Source organism: Diadema antillarum, unplaced genomic scaffold, assembly GCF_040938485.1.
Source record: "Diadema antillarum isolate AM-2024a unplaced genomic scaffold, OU_Dant_1.0 seq00000061_RagTag, whole genome shotgun sequence".
NCBI lineage: Eukaryota > Metazoa > Echinodermata > Echinoidea > Diadematoida > Diadematidae > Diadema > Diadema antillarum.
This window is the reverse complement of record NW_027271165.1, coordinates 76,063-88,567: the sequence shown is the minus strand read 5'-3', so window position 1 is coordinate 88,567 and position 12,505 is coordinate 76,063. Positions and strand designations below refer to the sequence as shown.

The 12,505-nt window shown below is 39.8% G+C and overlaps 1 protein-coding gene across 4 annotated transcripts in view; it reads right to left on the bottom strand.

Moving 5' to 3' along the window:
* LOC139725835 (circadian locomoter output cycles protein kaput-like) overlaps positions 1 to 12,505 on the bottom strand; it is a 95,411-nt gene that overhangs the window by 20,037 nt on the left and 62,869 nt on the right. For all 4 annotated transcript variants that reach the window (XM_071636911.1, XM_071636912.1, XM_071636913.1 and 1 more), the window contains exons 5-8: positions 6,498 to 6,726; positions 5,245 to 5,407; positions 2,873 to 2,979; positions 110 to 257 (exon numbers count right to left, since the gene is read on the bottom strand). In XM_071636911.1, coding sequence (XP_071493012.1) covers positions 110 to 257; positions 2,873 to 2,979; positions 5,245 to 5,407; positions 6,498 to 6,726 — 647 coding nt within the window. The remainder of the gene's footprint in view (positions 1 to 109; positions 258 to 2,872; positions 2,980 to 5,244; positions 5,408 to 6,497; positions 6,727 to 12,505) is intronic.

Here is a 12,505-nt window from a genome sequence, read left to right as displayed (position 1 = left end):
GTCTATTTATCAATCTATATTCATCTATTCATGAGAACACTTGTACACCTACACACACTAGAACACACAACTATCAAAAGGCCAAACCACTCATTTCCACAGCACTCACTTTACGACTTTGTGCGTGCAGACGATGAACTCTGGCTTTGAGTTCCACTGGTTGTAGGTGATGAAGTAGCGCGTCTGGAGCCAGATCCACTCCTGGCCCTTGGTGAGGAACCGGTAGTAGCAGGACACGCCCTCACCCGTCTGCATCACTGGAGGACACCAAGGCAGGATGAGAGAAAGAAGAGAGAAAGACATAGAGACAGATACAACACAGCAAATTTATAATAATAATAGGTCTTATTTACCAAGGGTAGCCTCTTCAGTGTTATCACTGCTCTACCAGAAGGCTCTGCTATTATTATTACCCCAGCGTTGCCAGGTACCCATTTATACACTTGGGTCGAGAGGGACATAGTGGGCAAAAACATCTTGTCCAAGGACTTAGGCACTGGGCGGGGTTTGAACTCGGGTCCTCCGATCGGGAGTCAGGAATCTTATCCACTATGCCACAGCGCCCCCAGCTTGCTGTTGATGTACTTACAATGTAAATAAGATACATTACTGTCAAATTGATAGATGCACTTCCATTTTTTTTGTTTAATGCTGGCACAACTTGAAAAAGTATATCATACAAAATGAATAATTTGATCACAACAAAACTGGTCAAAAGAGCATGCACTCTGGGCCCTGTTGCATAAAGAGAGGCAATCAAACAGAAAATCAAAACCTAAGTCAAGTGTCGGCCAATCAGAATTGAGTATTCAGAGACTTATGTTTGATTTTTGGACTTAAGTTTGATCTCAACTTCCACGCACCACGGCATGGGAAACATACCCCCAGTGATATCTTTCTACATTGGAATGTCAGCTACTCAGCTGTCAACTACTGTAATGAGATAGCTCCAATCAACTTTCACTGATAATCCCCAAATGAAAATGAAAAAAAAAAAAACACCAACAACAACTTTTATATATTTTTTAAAATAAACTCTCTATTTTGGCATCAAGAATATAAAATCAATCAAGAACTTTTTTTTTACAACCACAATGTCAATGACTAAACAATTGGTCAGCATTTGGTAACACCAATTTCCAAGATTTTTCTTAAGTATGTGAACTACAATCATTGTATCAGAAGTTGTCACAAACAATGAAAAGATCTTTTTTGTCTATTTTTTTTTTCAGAGTAAATACACTGTATAAGAATTTTAAAAGAATGATAGAGTTACATGAATCAGAATCATGCCAACATGAGGATTTCAGTGAACCACAAAAAGGCTCTACCAAATAATATAAATAGTACCAAAATGTTCCCAGGATGACTGATGAGATAAGATTTAATAATTCAAAAGGAAAGTAGTTCACAGTGCGCTAGGAGATTAAAATCCCCCACCATCCCCAACGCACAACATGAACAGAATCAGAGTCGTTGAAGTGATGACGTAAATCACTGGAAGTTTGCGTGGAATAACATTGATGTAATGAGTAGGGAAATGAGTGGCTGGAAGATGTTATCTCACTTCCATTATACATGTGTTGTTCTTCTCATTTTGTTCAAAATAGACTCCCTGTCTGGCCTATCTTTCATTTTGAAACACTTCACAATGTGCGTGTAATAGATTCATGCTTTGATTCAGCTTGTAGGAGACAATATCACATTTTCTCCATAGTTTTAGCAGCACCTTCTGTCTTCAGGACAAATACTGATACTACTCATACTCTCTATGCACAATGTCCACCTAGTAGAAATGATTTGTATGAATTATTTGCACCTGTGTGGGTGGAGGTGTCAACACGACCAGTCACATGTAATATTGAAATAGAATGAGGTTGTTTGAATGTACGAGTTTGCATGGCGGGGTGCGTATGCGCGAAGAGTTTGCCAAGTCACCATGTAATAGAGTTCTGAAGACTGTCTGAATTCTATTCAGAGAGAGCTCAAACAAAATCTGAGCAAAGCTTAACCACAGCTCTGGGATAAACTTTGTAAACACAGTCTTGACGTTAGCCTAGCTATAAAGAAAAGAGATGGCTTCTGTGGAGATTTCAGAATCTCAGTGGACGCCACTATTCTCAAACTTCCCTTGACGCCTTTTCAGCTCACCTTTATATCACTCAAAATCATTCAGATTTTCCACTCCCTTAATATCTCTATATTTTCTTCTCAATACAGATCTTATTTACAGTAGTTCCTTCAGAAATTCTCAGGCACAGTCTGCAATATGTAATATCATGCACTTTGCACATTATAAGGTCATTCCCTAAAAATATTACAGACCAAACATTCACTTGTAAAATGCCAGAAGAAAATGAGATGTTGAATATTATAGGGCATATTGCCTCATATTCTCTTATTATCTTGATTGAACTTAGGTTAATATACTTTGAAACAAACCAAACTTTGCTGTCATTCACAAAAAGTGGAGCATAGGCTGGAATTTCTATAAACTCCGACCAACCTTTATTTTGTGAGTTTGAACCATTTAGATCATTTCCTTTTACCCAGTGGTGTTGGACAAACTATAACATGACCAGTCAAGGCAGCTAAGAGAAACAAAGTCCAACAAGCGCATGCAATCTTGTGGCTACAAAGATGTCAAAATGCATCATTTATCCATTTGAACTTCCACCTGTTGGTCTTTTTGTCTATCAGTCCTCTGTCATTCTATTTCTTTGTCTGTTTGTCTAATCTGTCCATCACTCTTTGTCTATCTGTCAGTCTGTATTTTATTTTTTATTTTTTATTTTTTTTTACCCTGACAGCTCTTGTATCCCTGGCAATCTCTTCATTTGTGAAAGTATCAATGAAGTCAGTGATTACTTACAGGCTTCGTGGCACCTGCCCAGTTTGTCCAGATCATCTTGCTGGTAGTATTCATACACGGAAGTACCAAGGACTTCAAATGGAAGATAACCAATGATAGGGGGAGCTCTGCAGTATTGGGGGGGGGGGGGGGGGGTGGGGGAGGAGCAAAAACACATTAACAGGCATGATGGTAGAAAGTTTGTGATTTTATCATAATCTTTGTTAAGAGCATTGTGTATAAACTGGTTCACTCTTCTACACTTCAGATAGAATTTCAAGAAGGGAACCCCAAACAAGGCAAGATATGTGTGTTTTATGATATGTACAGTTGTACATATAATGTATGTATCAAACAAAATGCATTATTTTGAATGCGTGGGAAAAAAAGAAACCCTACTATTTCAACAAGCCCTCACCCCCCCCCCCCCCACACACACACTAGTATACCCTTACAGCATAACAAAGAAATGGTATCCACTGCTACTCAACAAGTATATCGATCAAGCATCTTGTTACGTATCTCATTACGTAAAATGTTTGTGCTACGTGCTATTAGCCACAAGACAGGTAGGAATTGCTGATTCTGCTGAACCTTCTGGATGTGATGTAACAGAGTAACAACAATATCCTCAATCAGCAGATCACAAGCAGCTAAAACTGATTGAGTGCCACCTGATACACCTAAAGGAAATGGGATGTCATAGATTTGTTACGTTTTACAAGATTTTGGTTGTGGTTTCCACCGAAACATGAGCCAAGTACCGGTTTTATGCATCTTTTCTTTTTACTTCAGTCCCTCCTGTGTGATCACGTAAAGGTGGTATTCATAATTATCATCTTTTTTCATCATTCTGTGGCTTATCTAACAAACAATCATCATTTGACTAGGGTTTTTAAACTTTCACATGACATTAACATGAAGTGATATTGGAAACAGGCACACGTGAAATTGAGGGCAAAATGATGTGATGATGTCGCTTCCTCATAGGTCTCACAAATCTTTATTAAAGGACAAGTTCACCTTCATAAACATAAGGATTGAGAGAATGTAGCAATATTAGTAGAACACATCATTGAAAGTTTGAGGAAAATCAGACAATCCGTTCAAAAGTTATGAATTTTTGAAGTTTTTGTGCAGTAACCGCTGGATGAGAAGACTACTCCAGTGTATGAATAACTTAGATGTCACATGCGTACAACAACATAAGGAAAATATAAAGAGAATTTCACAAAATGCCATCTTTTGAAAAAAGTACACATTCCCCTGACTCGTTACCGACAAATGTTATGGGTAATATTATTCCCCCTGCCTTTAGAAAGAGGCAAGTCAAGAGCTCTTTTATTATGCGAAAAAAGTGAAAATATGTTGAATTTTCTTTTACATTTTCTTTATACTGTTGTACGCATATGACTCACAAGCTGTAGTTGTCTCCTCATCCAGCGGTTCCAACACAAAAATTTTAAAAATTCATAACTTTTGCATCGATTGTCCAATTTTCCTCAAACTTTCACTGATGTGTTCTACTAATATTGTTGCATTCTCTCAATCCTTATGTTTATGAAGGTGCACTTGTCCTTTAAATTTCCTTTTTTGGGTTTTACCTCAAAGAGAAGACAACACATCTCTCTGTGGCAAGGCTATAAGAAATGTGAGGCCATGGTCTGAACACCTCATTCTATCTGCATGTGTGATTGTCACCAAAATGGATCAAAGTTTCCATTTTAAAGGGATGGTATAGTTTTGGTTGTGGTGGAGGAATCAGATCTCAACTTTTTGCACTATAATTAGAAACCACTTTGCTTTAATATGAAATACTGTAAAATGAGGAATGTTCATGTGCATTTTATTTTTGTGAATTTCGCGAGAGCAAAGATTTGAGAAATTAAAATGCATGTGAAAGTTCTTGCCTACAATATATGCATTGAATGTCAGCGGCAACTCACAAATATTTCATGCCGCGATAAAGGCCGTTGGCTCCAATTCGCAAAAATATTGTGTTTTGCAGTATAGTATACAATTCTAAGAGGAATTAAAAGTTTATTTACTGAAAATCAGTTTTGAAATGGCTGAGATATCCATCAACAAAATAAAAAAAGTGGTTCTAAAAAAAGGTGGGTCCCATCTTTTATTAGGACGTCTTTGTTTCTGGATATCTCAGTCATTTCAAAAAACAATATTCATCAAAATAACTCTCAATTCCTCTTTGATAATAGAATTGTATGCTCTTTTTTCAAAGAAGTTTTTCATTATCGCATAAAAGAGTTAGAAACCTAAAGTTCCATTTCAACCAAAACTATACCATCCCCATAAAGAGAACTGAAACAGTAGCGAGAAAACAAAGGCTAACAAAGGCCCAGGTGGAGTGGACACTTGAGCTTGTGATTGCTGACCTGTGGTCAAGGAAGAGGAACTTCCAATCCAAGCTATGCCTCGAGGTGAATTCGTTCCCCTTCTCGGTGAAGGTCGCCATCTCTCGGCTCAGTTGCGTGGAGAGGAGTCGGACTGTCGCCACAAAGCAGTAGCGCGGCGTCGTCACCATGTCTGTGAACGCCGCTGCAAAGGAATGATGAATGCCACAAAAACACACGATAGCGATAACAGTAACTTCGCATGTTTACATTAAGACAAATCCATTACATGAAATGCTCAAGGTGACACGTTTCTTGTGAAGGGAGGCAACGAGTTGCAGTGATGGCCCAGCATGTGCAAAGGCACGCTCCCTCAAAGACTTAACTACATACAGGGACCACAAGTAAACCAGAGTCTTCTGACCAAAGGGATCGAACTGGATTTGTATACATTTTACTAATGACACATTACATTTCGGGGCAGAACCTTCATACAGGTCACATAACCTTAATGTAGGACACACTTACAGTGTATTTCAATTGCAGAACAAGCACTAGCTTGCTATGTGGTGACAAGGGAGACACGACATTTGTTCCTGCAGGCAATTACTCCAGTCTTGTTATCTCAAAGGACTTTAATAGGGTTAGGGTTGTAAAATACGGTTTTAGGTTCAGTTTGATGGGAGTATTAGGATTAGGGCTAGGATTATGTTTGTGGGTAGAATTTATGTTTGGCTTAGCGTGCAGATATTTCATGGGAGCAATTGTCACAGTCCTGAGCAACCGTTAACAAGGCATTACATAACAATATTCTGCCACTTGTCTGAAAGGCACTGGGCAAGGGCACCACATAATTAGCAGACAAGTGCCCAATCATTTTGCTTGCCCTGATAGTGAGTTTGGTTGTCCCTATCAAGTGGCAAAGTGGACTTGTAGCAGCCTGGATAATAATCTACCTAACACCTTTCACTCCCTTTTCTGTTCTCTATCCTTCACCAATTGGCTGTTCCAAGGGAGTAAAGTGGGCATCATAAATCCAAGACATATGCTGAATAACAGCAAACTCTAAATACCGTCTGTACCAAGCTTGCCAGGGTTTCCTACGTGTGTACATTATCATGGCTTTACAAAAGATGCTTCTCCCAATTGGCTAAATAGGCATTCTGAACAATGACATCTTGAGCCAAACATGACCGACCTTCAACCTCTGCATCCTCAGAGGTGGATGATCAATACAGAATACTTCATGTTCCATGTGAAGATGGCACATTGGCTCTGTCGGTGTCACAACTCACCCTGACTTGTTTTGAGGAGGGAGAAGCTGCCATTGAAACGGACGGGCTCATATTCTGGGGGCTTGTCCGGTTCTAGCGTCCCTCTCCTCATGTGGCAGGTGAAGGAGAACCGCTGACCGAGGACGTCCGGCGTGCCGCATGACGAGTCTGCCCGTGACAGTATCTTGAACATCTCCGGCCTGTCGTCCTCGTGAATCAGCTCGTATATTGTACAGCTTTCAAGGTCTTTCTGCAAGGGGGTTGAGAAATTTCATTAAAAAAAGGAAGTAAAAGAAAACATTGTTTCAACAAACACAAGAACATTTACGGGCTTCATCATGCACCATTTCACTGTATCCAACACTACTTTTTGTACTTGATGGTAATATGGCAGCAGTGTCTATGGGCCCCATTCCAGATAATATTGTAAACAAAGAGATGAATGCATTGATGCTGGTACATTCTAAGGAAGTCTCATGTTCACACATTAATGTGCCTGTATTTAATTTCCTTCTCCATAGTGCCAGCTCTGAAAAAATACTGGAAAATTGTCCTTTCTAGCTTCACACCTCCATCACATCAAAAAATCACAATTTAATCTCATGCATTCCCAACAGGGAATTTCCATACTTGGACAACGAGAGCAAGAAAATCCACTGCTCACTTGTTGTTCCGTTATTGCTCGTTCATGAAGAGGTCATTCTGGAATTGAACCACGCTCAGAAGACAAACTTCCGTGACAAAGAATGAAAGAAGCATGCACTAGACTGCTTGGGAGATCATTGATAAGTCTGGATATGCTGCTCTTTCCTGTCTTAATATCGGTAAATGAGCTAGAAATCACCCACCTTCAGCACTGATTTAACCTGCTAGACTTGACACCAGACACACCACCAAAGTGCCATCAACACAGAAACTGACTTAAATTTTTATTCCCCTACTGACATTGACCGTGAACTTGCCTATACAGTACCCAAGGGGAAAAACAAAGAAAGCAGTCACCAATTTGAAGCAAGTAGAAAAACTCAATACTCCCCATGAATTATGCCGAAAGTTAGTTCGGGTTGGATTCAATTTTGTGGGCAAATCAAGCTACGATGAGTTTTGAATTTCTTTGTGCAAGTCTTAATGTTTTAGGCATGTAACAGCGGTTGGCATAATAAATTGACTGTTTTGAGGAGAAATTTGTCATCGAGAGGAGAGAGCGTGGATCAAATGATGAAGACGATCTGCAGGGCATCATTCTAGCTGTCACTTTTGGCATATTGTGGCTTTAAAAAGCAAACAGCGAAAGAGCAATCAGAGAAAGGTGAATGTGTGTGTGTGTGTGTCACAGCCCCCATATACATGTAGTTGCCCCCAAATGCTGGATGCTTGGTTCCATGCTTCATGTATGTATTCAGTGCCCACAAGGGCATTCTTTAGCTGTTCAATCTATCTTTTGAAGTAAAAATCCACTTTTGGTCATGCTGACCCTGACTCTAGCAATTCTGCTGGTCAAGTGACAAACATTTAGTAGGAGTGGTATAACTTTCTTCCAGGTCTTGAAAAATTATCACAGCAGATCTATAAAAAAAGAAAAGAAAAGAGGCCTTTGTACTGATGCACTTGTTTTTGACTCTTTATGACTGTCAGTGCTCATTCAGGTCATGACTATTACTCTCTTCCCTTAAAAGAAGCAATAGTGTGTATATACTAAGTGTAAGAAATGTTTTTATATATGTTAAAATATCATTTTACATATCCATGCACTGATAAACTCACCCGCAGATGAAGTGAGTTAACTGTTACTGAATTAGTATTAAAAAGAAATCAGTTTCCCACATTAGGTATTTCTACCCCTCTATACCACATCACTTTCCTATTGGACTCTCAGGGTGAAATAAAACCGAAAAATGACCCAAGGTTTTTTCCACATTTTTAAGACCTATGATTAATAAAGTTTACTTTTTCACTTTTGTCACACAAACAGATTCATGTAATTACTTCATACTTCCTACCATATTTTATTACTATGTGACTGACACCTACAATTGTACGCAGTCAAACTTCAGTTACATAGGACTTCTGAAGGATGAGAAACTTCTCAAACATTTGTTCAGCAATGTACTTGTAGCACCTCATGATCATGCCTTGGAAATATACCAATAACAACCACCCAAGGGTTTCTTTCTCTAATCATCAACTCTTCATGTGCCATGTTAGCATGCCCGACTTGGTCAACTGTGTGCCAAGTTCGCACATTCTGCTCAAAGGCACAAACCTGCCAAACCGATCGATAGATCCCAAAATGCCACAGTACAATGAAAGCTTCACTCGCCATTCCATTTCTCGCACATTGTAGCTTGCATTGTGCACATCAGTGATTAAATATCAAGCAGTGTTTCCTACTGGATTTTCAAGTAAATTCTATAAAGTTTCTGTCATCATTTTGTATGCAAAAGTCATGTCTGTACAACAGTGTGTAGCTACTGGTCCTATGAAAGGAAATAATCATAATTTGTCATAAAATTTAAATCACAGCAAAGCTTGGAGTTTTCTCTACAACTTTGCTCATCACATGTCCAGCATAACAAAAATCTGATGAAAGTTACATAGATTTGAAAAATATAATGTTTTCCCAAGGAATGCCTGCATTGCAGTCTCAGAATAATGTGGCACACATGGGGTGTACACCATGGCACATAAAAGAGTTAGATGATGTCCGAGGTGTACTGTATGCACAGACAGACCAACTGGCAAACATGATGCCTGGGACATACTTCGTGGTGGAAGACATGAAGAAGCCATAAAATCATCTACCTGGACCTACCGTCCAGACTGCACAGTTCCATACCGCAGACACAAAAAGAGGGGGGAAAAACAACAGGATTTCATGGCATATTATGCAATAGGCTAGCCCTTTTTGCATGGTTCTACTGGTACCCCTACCAAACAAATATGGCCAAACACTCGCACCCCTACCAAACAAATATGGCCAAACACTCGCAATCAAGCACACACACAAGCACACACACTCGTTGAATGGTTCATTAAATCATTGTGCTCCAAAAGGTCTTGTGACTTCTAGCAGATACAAGTAACACCTAAATGTATACATGTAGCACATAGTGAGAATTACATGGCAAGTCTAACTTGATCACTTTGCTGTCTTCTTTCACACTTTTGCCAGCAGGGATAGGTGATATAGTTAAGATCAAGGAGATAAGGTGTGGGCACTGACCAACTCTAACTTCCATGTAGGAATGAAGATTTTGCCTATCTTGCTTAATGAGCATGATATTACCCATGAGACAGATTACTGAAAATATCACGAAAATTAGACAGAAATACAGATGATTGCAGGAGCTGATTTCAGTTTACTAATGAAAAAAGCAACTTCCTCTCTGAGACAAAGTACATTGTATCTCAGTGGGTAAACTTTTTATATTCTTTTCCAACTGCTATGGATGAGCAATACAGTTTGAGGAAAGCTGTTCAAAACAAACATGAAAGGCCACCTCTCTACATTTGCTAATCATGCAGTAAAGAGGACATTGATTAATTTGTCAGCTGTGAATTTTTCCCTCCCCCCCCAAAAAAAAAAAGTTATACTGTATGACATGGCATTGCTTAAAAGGAGGAAATCCACCATATTTGTTTAAATAGTTTGTATATATTGCAGCAGTCTTTGAGAAGGCTTCATGACCATTAACAGTTTACATAATCAAATTATTTTTGAATTGTTTCTGATCTGCCTACGAAAAGAAAAAAAGTACACATACATGTATACACTTTCAAAATTTACATAGGAATGTTTATGTATTATTGAAGTATGCACGCATATAGATGGTATGGCATGTACATGTGTTTGCATTTGCACGTGTTTTTACTCTTTACTATTTGCCTTCAGCAAACTTTTGCAGCTGAATTTTACTCTAACCAGGACCCATGGTTCAGAATGAATATGTTATTGCAAGGTAGAAATTTTCTTTTCCTTTGCTTTAGTCTGTTACACACTTTAAATGCACACAGACAAACAAAAAACAATGTTTCGTTTAGTTTTTTAATCACTTGAGAACATGCCAAACTTGATGCCCGTGCATATTTAGCAAATGACTCACTGGTAAACATGTTTGAAAGCATGTGTCAGTTCGTCACGCTTACCGAATTGGTTTAAATGTAATCTTGACTAGCTATTCTCCAAACACTTTCTCCAACCACATGTGGCCAAATTGTGTTCTGGTGGGGTTTTTTCCCCATCCATGTTTACTTGATTTCTGTTTGTGCCTGCAATCTGACTTGATTTAATTTTGTAAGCATGCTGAGGTGGTGGTGATTAGCTTGACCACGTACCAGTCGTTATTTCTTCCATCATGTGTACATTTAGCTCAATATTGCAAGTGATCATATACAACTGTACGTACACTAAGAGTGGTGTGTTTGCCTGACAGACCATGGAGTTTGTGGCGCAGCTGTTGTATGTAATGACATTTGTGGTTGGCAATTGCAAAGTTATAGCATTCTCAGAATCCCCTCAGAATTCTCAGAATGAGCTCTGCATGAACAGACAGTTCAGGGCACCGTTTCATGAATGTTGTCAGCCCTGACAAGTTGTCAGTTTTTGACAATCACCATGGTGACAATCAGTCACCAGAGCTTCTCGGCCAATTGATCAAAACTAAGAATCTTACCGAAGTTGTCTGAGACTGACAACTTGTCGGGGCTGACAACTTTCATGAAACAATGCCCAGACCAGGGGGGCATTTCATCAATGAGTTCGTCAGAGGTTTTCACCAACAAATTTGCTATCAGCCAATCAGATGCAAGGATTTCAGTAGCTTTTAACAGTTGTCAATATAAATCACTGACAAAAAGTTTCATGAAACGGTCCCCAGGAGCGCTCTGAAGTAAAACGCCTCTCAAGCCTAGGCACATCAGCACTCCTGAAGCGCCCTAAACTCTGCATAAACGGGGTTACCAATGTTTGGAGCACTCCAAAAGTGGTATGCAGCACAGGCTGCCCTTACACGTACGTCTCTGCACACCTGAAGGTCACCGTCACATTTGTGCCCCACTCAGCCACTTCATGTGTGAATCTCTCCCTGTGTTCACATTGCTCCCTGCGATGCGGGGGGGGGGGGGGGGGGGGGGGGAAAGTCCCACCTTGTGGACTTTCTCCTCAAAAACCATAATGTGAACGCTGGCTGGGACTTGTCCCTCATCCCCTCAAAGCAAGTTGGGTACGGGGACAAGATTTGGAGGGGAGAGTGACCTTGGGGCGCAATTGATAGCATTCAGCTGTCATCAAATGTGCGCATGCGCTATGCCTGGTTTCAAGTGGCAGAGCTTGCCCCAAGCCCCAATTGCCCCCACAGCTCGGGTACAGATGAGATAGCAGTGTGGACAGTCAGTCCTAAAAAAGATTAGATCTCCTATGGCTGTCCCCGCGTCGTTGTGGGGACCACTGTGAAAGCTGGGACAGAGGAACATACAAAATGTAAGTCAACATGCCTCCAGGAGCACTCCTGGGCCAAGCTGTGTGTATAAATGGGGCAATGGATACAGGGATATTATACTCATTAACCGTACCTATCCTACTTCTGACAAGCTATAATTCACAAGTCCATAGCATTTCTTCTATATGACCCCAAGATGGTTACAGGGAAAGTGCTGGATAATGCACTCCATTACATGGAGAGGACAAAGAAACTTCCTCTTCTTTTTTTTTTCCCCTTTTCAGTGTTGCCCTCATGCTCATAGCTATCATGAAGTTTGTATCACATTTTTTGGGGATGTTTCCCCAATGTTTTCCCTCATGTAGATTAAGTGAGTGCTAAATTTCTCGAAAGCATCAGTGAAAGCTTTCGGTAAAACAGACATGTTGCATAGTTTTATCTGTTTTGTTTAATAACAAGAATAATCTTTAGTTCTAAGAAATTCATGTTTCTACTTTGCACAGGCCCTTCTGCTACTAGTCATCACAGGCCCTTCTGCTACTAGTTATCATATGTCCTTCTGCTACTAGTCATCATAGGCCCTTTTGCTAC